Source organism: Pleurodeles waltl, chromosome 3_1, assembly GCF_031143425.1.
Source record: "Pleurodeles waltl isolate 20211129_DDA chromosome 3_1, aPleWal1.hap1.20221129, whole genome shotgun sequence".
NCBI classification, from domain to species: domain Eukaryota; kingdom Metazoa; phylum Chordata; class Amphibia; order Caudata; family Salamandridae; genus Pleurodeles; species Pleurodeles waltl.
In genome coordinates, this window is record NC_090440.1 from 1,031,808,471 (window position 1) to 1,031,829,137 (window position 20,667).

General features: G+C 43.7%; 1 protein-coding gene across 1 annotated transcript in view; it reads right to left on the reverse strand.

The window, feature by feature from the left end:
* LMLN (leishmanolysin like peptidase) overlaps positions 1-20,667 on the reverse strand; it is a 407,342-nt gene that overhangs the window by 171,905 nt on the left and 214,770 nt on the right. The window contains exon 11 of the mRNA XM_069224294.1: positions 17,977-18,053. Within this exon, the coding sequence (XP_069080395.1) occupies positions 17,977-18,053 (77 nt within the window). The remainder of the gene's footprint in view (positions 1-17,976; positions 18,054-20,667) is intronic.

A 20,667-nucleotide genomic window follows, 5' to 3' on the forward strand; every position in this document is an offset into this window, starting at 1 on the left:
AAGGGGATTGACCCCTTCCCTGTCCATCATCACCCCAGGGGTGGTGCCCAGAGCTCCTCCAGAGGGTCCCTTGATTCTGTCATCTTGAATCCAAGGTGACAGAGACCTCAGAGCATCTGAGTGGGCCGGTCAGGCAGGTAACGTCAAAGTCCCTCCTGATAGGTGGTCACCGTACTAGGTGACCAATCCCCCTTCCAGGGCTATTTAGGGTCTCACTCTTGGGTGGGTCCTCAGATTTGACAGGCAAGACTCCAGCAGTACCCCTCTGCACCATTAACTTTGACTTCTGGCCACTGACCCGCAAATGGACTCTACAGGAACCTACAATATGCAGCTACAACGACGACTCTGCTATGAAAAATTGTTTCTGCGGCTCCTTCCAGCAACTGCAACATTTCCCCGGCTGTGCATCCTCTGAGGGTGGCAAGTCTTCAGTCAGCACAAGAAGCAAGAAGGAATCTCCCTTGGAGTGAAGGAGTCACATCCCTGCATCCGCAGGCACCAACTGCAACAACGACCGGCTGCATGGATCTCCTCTCGTCCTGAGTTGCATGGATCCTGCATAACTGGTGGTGGTCTTGAGTGGTTCCCTTGGTCCTCTCTGCCAGCTGTCCAACTTTGGTGAATGTAGGTCCTTGCCTTTTCACGCAGGACAATACCCCTGTGCACTGTGTCTCTTGCAGCTACCAAGGGTTGTTAGCATCTCCTCCAGGGAGATCTTCAGGCTTTGTGTAGCCTCATCCCCCATCACTCTTCCCTGCAATACACAGGAATGCATGCTTCCCCTGCAATGTAGGGCCTCTATTTAGGTGTGCTGCATGGGTCTCTGCGATTCCTGGGCTCCTTGCCTGTGGGTCTTCTGTGGGAGCTGCCTCTTCTTCTTAAGACACACTGCACTGCTGAGGGTCGCCTGGGACTCCCCAGTGGGTTGAGTCCCTCTTGGACTTGTTGGACCCCGATAGCTCAATTTTTTCTACAACCGCAACATTTGCCTTTGCCAATGCTTGTTAGTGGTTTTTCCACAACACAGACTGACTGCAATCCTACATCCGGCGTGGGACGTCGACTGCATCACCCAGGAACTCTTCATCTGCTCTAGTGCTGCACTGCTGACGGATTCAGTCTACCAGGCCACCAACTCCTGCATCCACATACAGCTGGGTAGTAGCTCCTGCCACCACTGGACACTCCAACGTGAACTGGATTTGGTGTACTTCTTTTCCAGATCTTCCTCTTCCAGGAGCCAGCTTTGGTTCTTGCAGTTTTGTCTGGGTCTTGCAATATCCTTCTCTAAAGTCCTGTGGGTTGGTTTGGGTAGAAGCAGTACTTTCCTCCTGGTTGCTGGGGGCACTCTAGTATTTACTTTTGGGGTTTCCTAGTACCTCCAGCTCCCCTCTACCGATTCCACTTCCTTGGGTGGGGACCAGACTTTCGCATACCACTTTCTTAGCATATGGTTTGGTCCCTGCCCCCCCCCCCCAGGCCTTCAGTATTGCCTATTGCTTTTTAATGTTTTCTATTCCTATTTATGCCTGTCTCTATTACTATTGTGCATATATAGCGTGTTTATTTACCTCCTATTGGAGAATTGCCTAACTAGTGTTTTAGTACTGTGTTACTGTAATAAAGATACTTTATTTTCTTAACACCACGTTTTTTTTTCATGTGTTTAAGTGCTGTATGACTACAGTGGTATTGCATGAGCTTTGCATGTCTCCTTGGTACGCCTTGGCTGCTATTCACAGCCACCTCTTGAGAGCTTGGCTTCTAGACACTGCCTATGCTTCACTAACAGGGGAACCCTGGTATAAGGTCTAAATACCATAGGTACCCACCACGCACCAAGCCAGCTTCCTACACATACCACTGCGAACACTAAGTTTGACATTCTGCTGACCTTCCCATACCAAGGGATTAAGAGCAGTTCTAGCCTCATCAGGCAGAGAAGGCAAAATAAGCTCCTCTGAGTCCCACAGAACATGGGAGAAGCAAGCAAGTACACAAGAGGTATCAGTAGAACGCAAGACCGAACTAGATGAGGCAAACATCTTCCTACCAGAAGCGTTCAGCTGCCTGGCTTCTCACTCTGGTGGAATAGGAAGAATCTGTTTAAGACTGTGTGCAGCCAAGCAGTTTCCACCACAAAACTGATCCGGCGGGTGCCTGCGAAGGCATGACTAATCCTCTGGGGTTGGCCTATTTCTGAGAGAGACAAAACGCTCTATAGGGCGACCAGAAACTGCCTGGGTCCAAACTTCCAGAAGGATATCATAAAGAGCCTCACAATAAGGAAGGACTGGCTCTGCAGAAAAATGGATGTAATATGTCAAGTAACCGATCCGTGGACAATTGCACCGTAGGAAGCTGTAAGTGCAACACCTCTGAAACCCATTTCAACATATCTGCAAAAGCAGAACTAGCTTCAATAGCCAAACCAGTGGATGAGAGGAGTCTGGATGCCAGTGCGGAATCAAGACCACTCGCATTGGCCAAATCAAGCAACCAATCTGAGCGTGAAAGCAGAATGGTGCCTGAACGAGGAGGCTGAGGCTGTCCTGGCCCCTCTAACAGAGGAACAAGAGGTTGAGGCTCAGTTAATGAAGGAACATCCGACTCCAACTGCACCATTCCTGGTATCGGTCTCGACGTCGACTGACGCTGAGAGGGAGAGACCTCAGAGGTGGTGTCAGACTACGAAAAAACAAAAATAGGGGCACCCAGCGAAGTCGTACGCGCCACCACTGCAGAGGACGGCATTGGACAGGAGGAATCAAGTGCATTCGAGGGGAGCCGCAAGAGGCTGTGCATCGGTACCAATCAGGCTCTGGAGTTGAAGTCGAGGGGCTCAATAGGCATCGAGGACAAAGCCACCGGCAAGGACCATGTCGGAGCACCTGCCATCTCCTTAGGGCCAAAGTCCCTCCAGAGGAAGGAGGGACACGAAAACAGTATGCAAGGATGAATAATAGTTCCGCATTTGGGCAAGAGTTGCCCCGGCACCAGGATAAGGTGGAAGGGACGGAGTCTACTCCTGCGCAGACTCATCCTAAGAAGACCTGGGTGAGTTGCAATGAGGGCAGCGAAGCTGGAGGAAGACAACTTCGTCAGAGGACAACGTCGATCTAGAGGCATCATCTGAACAGGAGACGTCGAGGGAGCCACACACGATCGACTCCCGGAACGATCTCTGGGATGTGAAGTAGGAAACGACGGACTACAACATAAAAAAATACCACGAAAAAGGTGAAGGCCAAAAATGGCCAGAGGAATTGCTTTTCCAGATCAGAGTTGTGGGTGGAAAAGAAAAAACTGACATCAGCGCTTCAGGGAGGGACTATATGGACTCCGTCTACGTCATGTCTGGGGACGACGTTGCTATGGAGACACATGATACCCTCTGCTGATGCGAGAGATGCTCCTGAGGAAAGGTTGGGTCCAAACTGGGGTGGTGTGGTGAGCAAAAAAACAAAACAATGGATTTAACCCAGATCTGTGACTGGGGGCGAATGTTTGACAGTGTTCAGCATTACGTCCATCATCTTTTTGTGTAGCCTTCAAACACTCCTACTCCGTACCTCTGTTATTGGGGGATCCCCAGTTACCCGCAGTTATTAAAGTTTTTTTTAAAGCCTCCCCCAAAATTTGTCTAAATGGCACATCCAGTAGGGCATCTGTCGGCAACCACCAACCTCCCTGTCTCCCTTGCAAACTAGTTCCGCTGTAAGCCAGCAGAAGGGAAGAGTGGTCCAACAGGTACCAGCCCAAGTAGTTGGCCGAAAGTATCTCTGCCCTCATCTCCTCCGTCCCCAGTCAAGTCTGCTAAGTGTGCCACGTGTATCTGAATGACAGGAGTATTCCCTCTGAGTGGGGTTCAGATCCCTCCATATGTCTTTGCAAACTAAACTGTGCATTACTGCAGCCATGGCCTCTGTCATTCTGGGTTTTTGTGGGGGTGAGGGAGTTTGATCTAGCAATGTGGCTGTAACACAATTGAAGTCCCTAAACCATAACAAACGCTCAGCCATATTGTCAATCATAAGGGTCTGCATATAAGCAAAGAATTCTTTGTCACTGACATTGGGAACATATAAAGTTAGGCTGCTCATGTCTGTTCCTGTTTGTGTCCTCTGCACCATGACGTATCTTCCACTAGGGTCTGCTTCTGGGTATGTTAACCTAAATAGCACCCCAGGTGCCACCCAAATCGTCACTCTGCGCGCATAAGTGGAGAAGGATGTGGAAAATAATTAACCCCCTGGAGCAGGTCGCTTTGGAAAGAAAACTCAATCCCAGGATCTTGATTAACTTGTTTTGTATTTTAAGTCACCAGCTAAAAGCTTGAAAGATTCTTAGAATCATTTTCACTTATTTGTAAAATGGTTCTAGGCAACCAGAAAAGAAATTAGAGCGCTTGACACAACACAGGAATAGCTGTAATGCACAACAAAGTATTAAAGATCTTTCTTGGGTATGTGGTAAGGTTGTACATTTTAATCACATTTTTTTTAATATTTGGAGGCATTTAAAGACATGAAATCAAACAATACAGTTCCTTCACACAATTCCACTATAAAGCTGCATTATTATTTCTACTGTGATCTAGTGAGTGTTAAGACAGACACAGCCCTTGGTGCTATCCCTACCAGGCAGAACGTTAACGTCAAAAGAAGAACTATTATGAGAGCTTGCCCAAACTGGCCTGAGGTAGAGAGTAATCCCATACTTACTCCATTTGTTAAGGCTGGCCAAATTAAACTGAGTAGCAAGCCACTAGATATTTGTAACGTTGGGGGTGCCAACAAGGGCTACTCATAAATTGGAAACGAATGGTAGACATATCAAAGCAGAGGGTTTAGTGGGGTACGGTATTGACTTGTCATCCCTCCCATTAAATTTGCAGCATGAAATGTGGCTGATCTACTGCGATGACGAAATAACAAGAATGGCTACATTTTTTAAATCCTTTCCACCAATTACATTCCAAGAAACATGGGTTACAACACATTTGCTATTGTGAGCCTGAACAAATATCCTACTGGGATTCTAATGTCTGTCAAAACTCAATTAGGCCTCAAATTAAGAAGAAGAGTTGAAATTGGTCGATAATTGCCGAGTGATTGGAGTTTTGTGTCTACTGTGTTCTCTGGGCAGGGTACCTAATGGTTGCAATAAATAACCCTCTTTCGCCCAGGTCAGTTCTCTTAGGCCATATCTGCAGCAATTAGCCAGAGGAACAAAATACAAACTCCATACGCTATGCCTCACTTCTGATTGAAAACTCAGAATAAGATGTATTTACCAGACCTGGTAAATACCTCACATGCAGCTACCCTGAGAACTTTAAGTGATTCAGATCTAAGGCAATACGATTCCCCCGTGAATCGTGGTTATAATCAAATCTCTGATTACTAGCTCCATGAGTCGCCTCTTGAGCCTTAACACGTTTTACTTCTTTGTAACTGTATTTAGATTCTAATAAGGGCTGTAGGACTTTTACTTTTGTCACAGTTCTTAATTTCATGTATATTTCATGCTTGTTATATAAAGTGAAAGGCCTGTAAACACAACCCCTTACAACAGCAAACTATGTCCAGATCAGCATACGGATGAAAATCATTGATCAATATAACTTACGGGCTAAGGCTCCTCACTATTACAATTGGACATGATTCATCTGCTGCAGCTCTGCTTTCAGGCACCACACTCCCTGGTAATATTGTGAAAGCCATATTTGACAAATGGCAGCCTTTGCTGCTGTGACCATGATTAGACCTGGGGCATCTTGCCACTGCTCCTGAGCACCCAACCGGGTGCAAAGCTAAGTGTGTGAAGGAAGGGGTGAGGACACAAAAAAAAACAGCAGCCAATCGCCAGGCACAAATTAGATAAGAGACCAGTCACTTCATAAGTGCTGTGATCTCCGAATTAATAAATGACTGGAGACTTAGGGGTGAAGTCCTTCTCTGTGCTTATACACACACATCTTGAGCCAGCACTACAAAACATTTGGTGTTATTAGTAGCAGTCTATAGATTAAATATATGTCCTCTCTGTATAAATAGGCAAGAAACATTGCGTTACAAGGGGACTTATAGCTGTTTAACTATGATAAATGGCCACTTAAAGGGTAAACTATCCAGAGTCTTGGAAAATCATTACTCAAAGTGGAACTGATTCTCCAGAATTTGCAGAAGGCTGCTGCAGCGCCAAAGCGATTAAGAGTTCCTACAGTAAACATATGAAGCAACTCAGGTCCAACAAGCTGCAACCGCAGGATGCCAAATGTATTCAACAATGAACACACCTATGAAACTTCAGGCTCTCAACTGTGAGTTACAAATATTCAAAAAGCAAATAATCTATTCAAATGAAAGGTGGAGTGGCCTCATCAATTAACCTACTATACCACTTGTAACAGACAACCGCAGCTCGAAGAACAATAGAAATTCTGAGTGAGGAAACAGTTTTAACTGTAACTGATTGAAAAGGCAATTATTCCCCTCATGCAGTCCTGGATAGGGTATGGTCACAATTCATCTGTACTGAAGCCTTCCACTGAGTGCAAGGCAACCAATTTCCCCGTCTGGGAAAATGAGGAGGGAGTGGCATAATTAAGGAATAATCAAAACCAAATAATTTCTTTTTCCTCCAGGGAAATACAAAACACCAATTCGAAGAGCACCATTTGATATAATCATCTGACATGATTTGCATTCAGGTCTCCAAACAAGATACTAAACTGTGGGAGGAGTGCCACTACCATACTGAAGATGCTGAATTTCAGTCGCTAAAATCCTCTAAAGTGATAGCTGGGAAAGGGTCCAAACAAAACCTGCTTAGTGGCACAACATGGATTTGAATCACAAGTTAATGCCCTTCGGTCCCTCGTCCTGGCTCTGGGAAAGTTAAGAAAGAGGACTATCCCACCCTTTTTAAGACTTTCACCCAATGCATTACTGATGACAGAAGAAATAATTACACTGTCCATAGTTCAAATAAAATAGTCAACTTTGCCAAGTAGATCAGAGTTTAAGGAACGCAATAACTACTGCCTCAATACAGCTGTAACAATATATTAGACGTAGGACATGATGTTCAACAGCACAACGACATGTACATGAATTACAACAAAAAAGCCCCTGAGGGACAACATCCAGCAATCAAGGCTCATGTGCCACAAACAGCATACAGAACTTTCTGAAAATCAAAGCGCTGTTACAACCATTTATGATATTCAGATTGTGATCTTGTTCAATGCTTTTAAATACTTGAATCATTTATCTATTTGGGACTACAAATATCACCAGTCAAGTTTAGGGATTCCTCTTTATAATACAAAACTTTGGCAAACTTGATACAGTATTCTTTACGGTCAAATCCTTACTAATGCAAGTTTTCTGCTTCGACTATTGCTTGCTTGACTGCATAATGCTCCAAATGTAGAAGTACCTGCTTCCTGACCGAAGCTAGAACCAGGGCAATACTTCTGCCTCATGATTGTAGACATCGGACAGAAGAGTTTGCAGACAGCCACGTACACAGAGGTCATGATCAGTAGATGTGGTGCTGAGCTTATCAATGCCAGAAAATACATATATATTTGTGAAACTGAACTCAAGAGACCCAGAGCAGTGTGAGTTAGAAAGTGGGTTACTTTTTGAGAGTGATGACACCCTACTTTAGAAGAAATCACAATCTCTGTCTGTGTGAAACACAAACAAACCTCAAATCAACCCCCCTGGTAGCTTAACTTAAAGACAATATGTAATGTATTTATGCAGCACTTCAAACACCAAAAAAGTGAACACACAACATCCAACACAAATCTTGAAAAATAGATTAAGATTTAATAAGTTATTTGACACCAAAATGACAAAAATCCAATTAGTAGAACTGGAGATATGCAATTTCAAAAGTTTAAGTAAAAATAAATAGGACTTTAAAGCACAATGCACCAATTGTTACCTGGTCGCACCAAACCGGTACAAAGTCACAGGTTTAGGATGGCTGCGATGGAGCACGGGTCAGATATGTGGACCAAGTTAAGCCCACTGAATAAAAGTACCATAAATCCTGGTGTGCGGAGCATTGCAAGTTCCTGTGGCGAGAATACGCTTCAGTGGCTCCAGGGAGACTGTGAGCTACAATGTGAGGTCTGGCAAAAGGGATGTGTGGCGCTGCGGAGGTTTTGATGAGGCTCAGAGGAGATGCATCATGCTGTGTTGATTCTACTTCACAGGATCACAGCTGGGCTGGCAGAGGGCCTTCAGACCCATATCCAAAGCTACAGGACTAGGGTGTCACCACTTAAGGGGGGGTGGGGGGGGGGGGGGGGCAGAGGTTACAAACTCAGAGCACACAGAGTCCAGGTGCTGGGTTCAAGGTTGTCAAAGCCTTTTCTGTTCCTGAGGCTCTGATCAGGAGGCCAGCCAACTAGCCCTTGAAGTCACTCTGGTAGTCCTGGGTTCAAGATACCGGTACAGTCCTTTCACTCAAGCAGCAGGGCAACAGAGCAGCAGTCCTTATTACAGGCCCAAAGGTGTACTGAAGAGTTGTGTCTAAGGGTTCACTATTTACACCTTTAAAGTAGGTGAAGGTTCTGGAGGTTTTCACCCCAAGAGGTGTTTGGAATTTCCTGCCTCCATGATCTGGCCCCAGCTTGTCTGGTGTCACAGTAGACTAATATGAAAACCCTTTGTTAGTGAGCCCAAGCAGAACCTCTGTGATGTGCAAGAGTGGTAGGTGACAGCTTCTCCACCTCAACAACTCAGAGATGGCCCATCCTGCCTACAAATATGCTCCTTTGTGTGGGGACAATACACAAGGACCAACTGCCAGCTACACCTAGTCATTTGACCAAGGAAACAGATTGCCAACACCAAATGGCTAGGACAAGAAACTGCCAATTTTCTAAATGTGGCATTTTCAGAGTTAAGACTTAAAATGTGATTTTATTAATAGAGAGAATTTTAAATTCCAATTCTTTAGACACCAAGTCGACTTTCTGAGCTTCTCCAAATTGAAAGTTATCACTTATATAGTAAATAAATTAACCCAATATTATCCTATAGGAAAGGTAGGCCTTGCAGTAGTAAAAAAACTATTCACATTACCAATACATGTAAAAGTTATATGGAAATGTCCAACTTTTTAAGTACACTGCACCCTGCCCTGTTGGCTGTCTAAGGCCTACCAAATTGGTGACTTATATGCATTAAAAAAGAAAGTTTAGGCCCGGAAAAGAGTTTAATTTGCCAGGTCGAAATGGATGTATAAAAATGCACACACAGACTGCAATGGCAGGTCTGAGACATGTTTAAAGGACTACTTAAGTGGGAGGCACAATCATTACTGCAGGTCCACCAACAGAATTTAATTACATGCCCTGCGTACATGTAGTACCATATTACTAGCGAACTGCAAGTAAATTAGAACGTGCTAATTGGGTGTAAGCCAATGCTACCATGTTTAAAGGAGAGGGCACACACACTTTAGCATTGGTTAGTCTGTAGCCAACAAAAATGTGATCAGCAAAAAAATGGAGTAAGGTAAAAACTTTTGGGGAAGATCACCCCAAGCCTGACAGGTTTAACATAGTCCGACGAAAACTGCAGGTAAAAAATCTGCAAAAAATAATGTATAGTGAACTGAGGCTAACTTCTTGAGTATTGCCGGGAGCGGAGTGACTTTGGTGGAAAACCTGATAACTATCCAGCATTCACGACAGTGAGAGACTGTCAGCATATGTAAAAATGTCAAAAAACAGGAGGGACAGGGAGTTTAATGGTCCAGTGTACTATCTCCCTTAACATGAAACTCTAAACCAAGTAAGTACACTGTTCCAGACAAAGTGAACACAGGGGACTGGAGAGGACTGCAGTGAAATTGTTGTAGGAGTGCCCTCAAGCATCACATTAGGATGTCAAGCATCATCATTGGGCTAACCCCTCGCCAGACTGGCACTGCAATGTCCGACGGGCCTCCAACCGAAGGATGGGGGCTCTTCAACCAAGAAGATGTTTAATCAAAGGCTGCAGCCCATATTGACAGGGGAAATAAAGGAGAGACAAGAATCTAAAATTAGCTCTAAACCTCTTAATAATTTTAATAATTTCAATAGGGATTAGGCCAAGGTTAAAAACACAACTCAGAGTATACAGGAAAACGATGTTCCTAATACTCCTTCAGAGATAGAGAGGAGGCAAGTAGTTTGCTCCTAACATATGGTCGACATGTTTCGCGCCCTCACGGTCACACATGGATCCACTGGCGCTTCATCAGGACCGCTAACATTTTACTTCTCCTTGTAAAAAACAAGACAATAAATGCTGGGAGGTCACTTACAGTCTGCCGATCTATTGTGTATGTCAGTCAAATGATAAGTCGCCCATCCCATGTAGGTAATGGGCATCATAGGGACGCGTAAACCTCTTACCCAAGGAGAGTATTTTCCACTTCTCCCCGAGGTCCGTCTTGAACCTGCCCGAGGTCGCGTTCCTGAAAAACTTACTTGGTTTAGAGTTTTATGTAAAAATGTCAACTATGAGAATCTGCTGTGTCTTTCTGAGTGACATTAATCCTTTTGCAATATCACGGCCTATCTAGAGCATAATCATTTATCAAACAGTTTCAGGGTTGAGCAATCCTTTCTGGATGTTTCCAGCAAACTTCTCCTGCTTAAGAGAACTACCACCCCAAAACTGCCTGCGCAAGAACAAACATAAAAACTCCATCAAATCTTCAAAATTAAACAAAGGCACCCTTTGAGCTGGGTCAAGGCAGTGGAGCTCAAGTCAGGCATTTCTTATGACTAGCTCTCAGTTTATTGAGCTTAACTTGATAATTTTTAAGGTCTAATATTATCCATCGCTAGTGGGCTAAACACTTAACACAGGCTGGCCCCACTTGGTAACTGACCTGGACCCTTAATCCCAATTACAGTAAATAGAAACATAAGATTTACATTTATAAATCATAAGCAGACCACTACCATACCCTGTAGACCCTTATTGGCACTTATCTCTATACAGCTTACTGTATTAATCGTGGAAGAATGAACGGCTAATTTAAACAGTCTAAATTTGACCATCTGCCTGAAGGCTGCACAGAACAAACTGCAGCTTGCTCATAATTACTCTTTTACTAGCCTTCACAAGCCATTTTGAAAATCTCTCAACCACTTTATACCGTAACAGTATACAAGAATATTGTTACCCTGCATACCAAAGTGGAGCCTGGGTACATATTTTCGTAACATTAACAGAGGTTCAGCTGGATTAATTCTGAAAGAAATGCATAATAAATGACTAAAATTAATCTAATGGTCTGCTTATGTGATTCAATGACTGTCATAAATAAACACTTACGAATCAAGGAATAGCCTTTAGACTTATACACAAAGTGTAATATTTCACCAACTATTAAAGCCTAGGGACAGCTCATATACCAAAAAAACAAGTTACTCAACTACAGTAACACTCTTATAGGTTAATACTATATCTTCCCTCAGATTCCACACTTTTTTAATATTCCCCATACATCAGATTGAATTTGGAAACTTTTTACCAGTACACCTGCACACTGGACTTGTGGGGTTTGTGGTTCCGCACCAACAACATTTAGCTCCAGAAGTGACATGTGGGGCCACATGTAAATTCCATTATTTTTTCAAAAGCGCCATTATCAGTGTTACAGATGACAACTTTGCATCATGTTCTTTTCCTCGGAATCACAAGAAGAGAATGCGAGGGACACAGAATAATATTTTGTATTGCCAGCCCCAAGACTGCGAAAACAGTCCAGGGTTTAGGTACATACCAGCGTCAGACTTCTGTGCACGAACATAAACATGTCCGCAATAAAAACATTGTGTAGGACAGAGCATTAGAGCAGATTCCCGCCAGAATTTCCATCCATGCTGCATGCCAGTTTTCGGTAGACCTGTCTTTGTGTCTCCACAGATCCTGATCTAGGGAACTGTATGCTTATGTTTTGACAATATGGTACTGTTGTTCATATTCACATCTCTAATCTTCACAATCCTGATTCCATTATTCTTCATTATCCTAATCATTGCAGCTCATGTATTTTATTGTAGTTTGCAGTCCTGTCAGTAAATGAATTAGACACTGTCCTGCATCTCTTCTCTTGCCTGTGTGTGTAAGAGACTTGTATGTGGAGAGAAAAGGGTAAGACTTGTTCCCACTACGATTTCCCTGAAGGATCTTCAGAGTCCATGCAAGGCTGCCACAAATTACGTTTACCGGTTGGGTTTTGGTGAAGTACTGCTAGTAAGCCGGGGTGGGTCAACAGCTGCCATCTGGGGTAAGAGTGACTCAGTTGCCTAAAACACAGAGGTGCTGCTGCCCCAAATCAAGCAGTCTTGTTACTTTGCGAGAGTCCATATGACAAAGTCTCTCTTCCTCTTTAGAGAGGCGAGGTTGAGCAAACAAATCCTGGAGAGTAACATTTTGTCAAACATGAAAAGGAGTGACCACTTTTGCAAGAAAATAAGTCCTCAATGGCAGCTTGTCTCGAAAGAATGACAAAGTTATAAGCTTACCTTATATAGGTTATGAACTTATTTCCATGCAGTGTGGATGTTATGGTGATAAGGAAAACAGTCTCAGGAGGGAGAAGCTGCAATTGACAGCTAAGCAGTGGTTCAAAGGGAGTACACATTAGGAATGTGAGGACTAAATTCAGGTTTCTCTGTGCCATGATGAAAGGTAGAGGTGGCAATAAATGGTCGTACACGGGGAGATAAACTCTCCTGACCCATTCCGGTGCCACTTGGATAAATTTGGCGCAGTCGTTCCTAATCGTCTTGAAAACTTGTGGCAGGAGAGATAGCAGCAGCAAGGCATTCAGAAGCCCCAAGCTCCACTCTTCAGAGAGAGAGTATTCTTGGGAACTTCAATGAGTAAAAATGCATATATTGCGTGATCTCATTGGTGGCGAAAAGATCGAGCTAATGTTCTCCCTTTTCACAAAAGGTATCCTGTGCCACCTCTAGGTTTTGATGCCATTTGGAATCGACTAGGCACCGATGGCTGAGTTTGTCCATCTGGTACTTAAAGATGTCACCAAGTGGTGCACCACCAGGAAAATCCCCTGGTGATCTAACGAGTTTCAAAGGCGTAGTGACTCTTGACACACCACGACTCCACTCCAGTCTGCAGTGCCACATGAAGGTATAGTTGTCTGTAAGCCCATGTAACAGCCTTCCTTGTATGTATGGCAGGAAGGCTTTCAACGCCAAGTGGATGCCCTGCCACTCCACTAAGGTGAAGTGTGAGCCAGACCACTGCCACAGAACATGTATCTCTGACCCACCAACTCTCCCTGGGGGCCTACTGAACCCGAAGCAATGCAGCCATCACCATTGTGAGCTCTTCTGGGATGAGAAAAGGCCGGATGCTGACCCAATTGCTGTCTAGCAACTACCAATGCAGGTTTCTCACAGTCTCCTCCAAAATCTGGACTCGACTGGACAGATCCTCCTGGTGCTGTGATCATGGGTATTGCAGATCCCACTTCAAAGCCCACATGTGATTTGACATGCTTCATTAGCAGGATGGAGGCCAGTAGCTTATAGAGCCTCAGAATCATAATCACTGAGATTCAGGCAGAAGCTGAAACATTGACATCATATTGCAAATGTCCTTGACTCCGAAGGTACATAATTGCACCAAGGCCAAAATAGTTCAGATGAACAGAAGCAACGGCGAAGGAGTTAGGTGTGACTTCAGCATGTTGATAGTGAACCCCAACACTCTTAGTAGGTTCCCTGTAGTCTGGAGCACTGGTGAGGCCAAACATCAGCACTGGGAACTGAAAAGGCTCCTGTTCCACTGTGAACAACAGATAGTCCGTGTAGGACAAGACAAGTAAATAAGAGTCCTGCAGGTCGAACACTGCCATCTAGTCAACAGGTTGAAGGGCAGAAAAGACCTTGCAAGGTTGACTCTACCCACCAGTCTCAAGGGCAGGCAAGACCTGAGCCAGGGTGACAGTCCTGAATATTTCTTTCCACAGGAAGGCATTTATTGGGCACAGATTTAGAACAAAACAAAGGGTCTCTGTCCTCCTTCAGCACCATAAAATAGCAGCCAGTGCCTATTCTGAAGCATGAATCCCGTCTATGGCTCCTTTGGCCAAAAGGGCCTGCACTTCCTGTTGTAACAAAACAGGCAGAGGGACCTCCATCATCTCACTTAAGGGTGGTGGAAGTTGCGGGGGTATAAGCAAATGCTCGGGTATCTCTGAGGACTAGCCACAGCTGAAGTGGTTGCTTTCCAAGCTATAAGAAAATGCCAGATCTGCTTTCGACAGGGTGGTGGTGTGTCTGGAAGGATACACTAAAGTAATGACGTTGCAGCTGGAGGGAGGGGAACTGGGGTGTACTCTGCCCCTGCTGTCCATGCTGTCGCTCTGATTCACAGCCACAAAACGTCTGTGGAAACTGCTGGATAGGTTGCATAGACTGATGCTGATCATACTGGTAGCCTCTGCCATAGCCACTGATGGTTCTAAAGTGTTTGCGGAATAGTTGCGTAGGAGAAGACAGGCCGAAAGAGCAAACTGTGGCCCTGCTATCTTTAAATCACTCAAGGGCTAAATCAGCTTTTTTGCTGAAAACACAAGCGCAATCGAAGGGCATCACGGGAGAAGCCCACAGACCTCATCCAAGCATGTTGCTAGTGCCACACTATTGCCTATTGCTCAATCTAGACAGTGTTCAGTACACATCTGATGATCAATTTTGTTGCAATGTGGCCTTTTTAGAAAGTCCTGTGTGAGAAAAGGACATAAGTCTTCAGTAACAGCAGGTAACACTAGAACAACAGTGTCCCTAAGCACATGGCATTAGCTCCCAAGTAAGCAGCTGAAGTTGATAAGAGTGCATTCCCAGGCTAGCAGGTGAGAACATGTGAATGCCAAAGGTTTTAATGCGCTTGAATTCACAGTCCTGCAGAGTGGTGGGGAAAGCATTTGGGTTTATCCTGCTTGTTGAAGCCAGAACCACCAGACTTTCTGGTGCTGGATGTTGTGTCAAGAAGGCTGGGTTGCCCATGGCAGGACACAGTCAACAGACTATCTGCCTGTTTACTGGAGGGGTGGAACAGAGCTTTGCACATGCCCCAAGTAGGGTATCCTTCCTCAACAGCAGGCCCAGGTGGTAAACCAAGCCAGTGTCTAGATAAGTGCCCATTGTTCTGGAATCTTTTATTTCATTGTACCAGTAATTGTATTTATAGTTAGTTACTATATCATCCCCATCATCATATTGGTCATGGTCCGAATCTGTCCTAAAAAAAAGAAGATAGTGCTGAACCTGAGCACTCCCTTGAGGCAAAGGTAACGTCTGATGAGTTGCCAAAAACCTGATGCACCCAAAGGATTTGTGATGCAGCCTCGGTCAAGAAGAGTTTGGCTCTGGAGATCTAGAGCCAGGCTTGGCACCAGGTCTGAAGATGGCACTGTAGTAGTTCCAGAACCCGTAGCTTGTTTGTAGGTTCTCCCTGACACTGAGGGCCAATCCGCCACCGGGATTCCACTTGGATATCTTCACGATGCCTGGGGTCTGAGGGTGCATCAAAGGGAGCTGCAGGGTGCCAAAGAGATGAATCATAGTTCAGGCAAAGTCTTCTAACTACTGTGGTGTCACCAATGGTCTCAGAAATTTGGGTTGACTTGTGGCACAAGTATGAACTCTGAAAGAACCTGAACACAGGAGAGTACACAGGAGGAATGTTTATGCTCTCATGCCTTCTGAGCAGTTCCAGAGTGCTGGGAAGGGGCCAAGTCTCATTTTGGCTTACTCAATAGTATCAACTGTGACAAAGACCTTCTGTGTGAACAACTTCAGGAGCTGGAACAAGACCTTCACAAGTGGTAACAGCATGGAGACTTTCGATAGAAAGCTTCACCTCATGGTCCTGTATGGCCTTTGGATTCATCTGGGCACCGTCACCACAGGCCTTAGAGTTCTGTTTGACACCAAGCATCAAAGATATATCTGAGGGAGATCCGTCACAGATATCTGCTTGTGACAGTCCCTACAAGACCTAAACCCTGTAGTCTTAGTTGGTGACATTTCCCTTGCACAGGGGTATCGTTTTGGTGATAACGTTGATAGATAATTGTCTTGAATTCCGTTTTTTTCAAACCTCGAGAGAAAGTATGGTTATGGTGTACTCAGGCATGACGCCCAGTAGAGAGAAGTTTGTTTCTGTGGCTCTTCTCTATAGTGGAAATCTTTACTTGGGAGTAACTCCATCTTGTAGGTATTACATTCTGAGACTATGCCAATCACAATTAGGCTTCCTCTTTTTATTCCATAGGACCGGTCTGGTTTAAAAGAGGGCTAGCAAAGCAGAGGGCCTATAAATATGGGGCAGTGTGCTTGGCCCTACCTCTGCCTTTGCCCACCTCAGACGCCTTTCAGGAATTTTGCACAATTTTTATGGTGGGGGTTGCCATTCTGTCGCCGATGTGATGTTTATGCTCACCGACATGGTGCATATATTCAGGGGTGTTAGACATTTAATATGTCTCAACATTGAGAGTGCTGCATCATGGAGGGCTTCTAACAACTACCAACTCTCAAAGTTGGTCCTCTATTAATAAGGATGATCATCTCTACATTGATGAAATTCTCAACATAAATGTATGTATATGTTTATGTGGAAAGTCTACATCTTTCTTGGAGCTGGCAGGCTCTTAATATACAGACTATCTATATTAAGTTAACCTTTGCAGTGACTACTTCAGAAATGCACACAGCAGCCTAGGTAACAGGACAAAACAGTTTTATTCAGAAAAAAAGCAAAGAAACAGAAAAGTATGTTAACAGTTGATCTAACATTTCTAAAAACATATAGGCCCAGTTACATTTGTGCTACTGCTAAATTATGATAAGATGACAATCTCTACAAGACTACAAACTCTCAAGCAAATGTGACAAATATCTACAGAAATTACTGGTACCAAGGTTTGTACATTTATATCCATCCTTTAGAAGTCTCTAATCTACCATCTATATTCGGAGACAAATTATAAACAAGAAAGCATGTTTTAATGCATTTGAGACTTGTAATCACAACTAAACCTTCAGGTTTGTGAGTGTCCAAATGGAAGGCACAAAGTTGGTTAAAAGAGTAAATTGTAACGAGCATGAGACAGAAACTGTCCTGCAAAGGAGAAAAATATTAAGAAGAATAAAACTCTGATAAAAACAGAAAACCCACTAAAAAAAGAAAATCTTATGAACAACCTGAATGAAAAGCCAAGATCAAATAAAATACAGTATTCAACTGTGAAGCAAGTTCCATGCCTTAATAGACTGCAGAAAACAAGCAACTGAATGATAGTGGAAGAGGCTGGTGGGTGTTTCTGTTTTGTGTTTGTGTGTGGTGAGAGTGGGTGTCTGAAAGTTATGTGATTTGTGCATGATTGTACTGGATGTGTGCAAGTATACTTTGAACTATGGATATGTTGTGTGTTCACAGAAATCATACTCCTATAGATTGCTTGACAACAGAGTTTCATACGGAAGTGGGGCCTTTAAGAGTAACTAACCCAACACAACACAACACATCACACTTAACCATATTGATTTTTTGCGTTAAAATGTTGGTAAGGGGATGAACAGTACTTAGGTAAATAGTGTAACTATCAATGGCGCTTTGCAAATGTAGTGGCGCAAGGTCAGAGACCTGAGGGACCCACTGCATTTTATTACCCAACCAGAACATATGGACATGTTTCTAGTTTGCACTAGGGCCCATGGAGCCCTTGCTATTCCACTGCTGTAGGTGTGGTATGGTTTTTCACCCATAAGATAATGATCTATGAATCAGTTTAAAACAGTGTTTGACATGTTTGCTCTTGGCAAATAGCAATCAATGATTTTTCAAAAGTAATACCATTATTTTCAAATATGCGATGGTAATTTGTCCATCATAAACTTACCCAGTGTCTTCCATTAATGCCAATGTAATCCGAGAGAACACTCTGTTCTGTGTATGAGATCCTGTCATAGCTTCATTCTGAAAAAAGATAACCAAACAACAGTCATTTTAAAAGCCCAATGAAAAAAAGAAATAATAAGCCATGGATATGAGTGACAGCAAATAATGCAGTTGTTCGCTTTGAACCCACACTCGATGCCAGCAGTGTGCTGTAAGTGTGCAGCACTTGATATGGAAAGTAGTTCTGTGGTTTGAGCTTGACTGCCTTGCAGGCTATTTATTTGGTTCCTGTTTGACAAACCAGCACAGAGTAAGATGGAGAGGCGTAGAAGTGTGGCAAAATGGTTCGAACGGCAGTCCCTGATGCAGAGATCTGGCCCGGGACCAGGGTTCAATTCCCGCCTCGGCGGGTCTTGGGCTCAACTCCCTTGGACCAGCTAATTCTCTCCTTGGGGCCTAATCTAATTAATGGGTCCCACTCTGTAACTCTGGGCAATAGCTTGCTTAATCTCCACAACGGCCCTCACAGCGCTTGGATGCCTGGCTTCACCCTGGGGCTGTCCAGGAGTGGGCGCCTTGCAGGGAAAAGCCAGGAGGGGTTCCATACCGGTATGCCTACAGCGCCTTGAAACCCTAACGGTTGAGTAGTGCGCTATACAAGTGCGACGTTTACAGTTTTCTCACTATATTCTTTAGGCTGTGGGAGAGTAGTGCAGGGAGGGTGTAACCCAGTGCCCCATAGAATGGTTGAATCTACAACAGAAGCAAGTCAGCAGGACAGTGTGTCCCAGGGATTTGTAATTTATGGAGTCCTGAGTAGCAAGACAGGAATAACTAAGCTATTGAGAGATGAAGAGGAGGAGAGCATACCAAGAATGCTTATTAACTGATGTACCATTTGGTGAGACACTGACATACACCAAGAGGACTCTTGTGCTGATTCAAGTATCCATGTCTACTGCTGAAAAGCTTTCTACCTTAATACTATAATGCCGTCCAAAGGCATGAGAAATCTTTTAGTTGAGTTTGCTCTTTATATATGCTTCAACTTGAGAAGAACTGAAATATACCACCACGTGCAGGTAGCCAGGAATATTTGTTTTGAGGGGCATGGACCTAGCAGTGACAACATCAATTTAAATGATCATCCAGAGAAGCATAAAAGAAAGTTGGGCTTGTGAAGGCTGCACAAGTCTCAAAAGAGCCTCACCAAATGTCTTTTAAAGAGGGAGGAAAAAAGCATGAGTCCGACTGCATTAGGGGAATGGAAGGCTAACAAAGTATGCATAATTAAAAAGGCGAGGCGTAAACGGACTACCAATATGTACGTCCTCCACTATAATGCTGAACCTATACCGCACAACAAAGATGCATCCAGACTGAACAACTCTACTTGCAACATGGAGATTATGGTAAAGCAGATGCAAATGAAAAGTATGTGAGAGAACCAAAAGTCAGGAAGACACGAACAAACATAGAAAGATAGGGAGTGAGACGGGTATAACCAGAGACAAAAAAGGCAAAAGAAAGAAAGACAGAGAAAGGACAAGTAGAGAGACAGGGAGAGAAAGCCTGGAGAGGCAGGGAAAGATGGAATACTGAGACATGAATAAGCAGAGAGTAAGAGAAGGAGAGGCAGAAAGTGAGAGAGGAAGAGACAGAAAGACTGATATAGACAAAGGAGGCTAGGGAGAGAAAGGCAAGGACCCTTGGAGAAAGAAGCAGGGAGGGGCAGCTGTATCTTTCTCCCTAGGCATTCCACTATCTTAAACTAGCTACATATCTGCCTACCTACATTTTTATCTATCTTACGTTAGGTGTTTCTTGTACCACACGCAGTGTTATAAAGACCCATATTTCATGAAGAACATATACCATATTTCACAGTTCCTTATGAAATATTGGGGTCATCATCTTGATGGAAGACCTCAAATCACTCCACACAACTCAACCACTGTCAGGGCCAGCAGCGTTATGTAGCAACATTACCTAATATATGTAGAAAAATCTAATTACACAACACATTCTCCGGTAGTATTATTTTCATCACTTTAAGCTAAAAACATGTATGTGAAATCAAGAAATTACGCAGATTATGTAGCAAATATGGTAAATCCATAATTATGGGGTAAATGTAGCCAAAGAATCACATAAATCCAAGAGACACTTCCCATTGTTCATCATTTTAGTAATATTTTTTAATCAACCGTAAACCAAAACATTCTAATTCTATTTATGGCCTCCTGAATAAAACCAATTTTACATGCTACCTACCCACAAAATACTTGTAATATCCCAAAAATACTTAACTGGTTGCATGTATTACACGCGCCTTCATTACGATCCCAGGATCCTGGGGTGGAAACATCTATGATGTCATTAGAACATCTCAAAGGCAATATTGGCCCAAATTATTACACTATAAGTTGTGCCCTCGCCATGCACAGTGCGTCATCAATTACGTAATTTCACATATCGTATTCATGTTATAAATGTCATATATGTGCGGTCAATAAGCACAGCATGGCGATGGTGCGAATTAGTTATTTAAGTAATATATAACTGATGAATTTCAGTGGCTTTTGTTAGTTTAAAATGTTACGTTTTAACTCACTTTTTCACCTAACTGTAACATCACCTTAACCTTTGTTTTTTTAAAAAATTTCTGTGTTTTTAAAATGAAAAGTAAGAT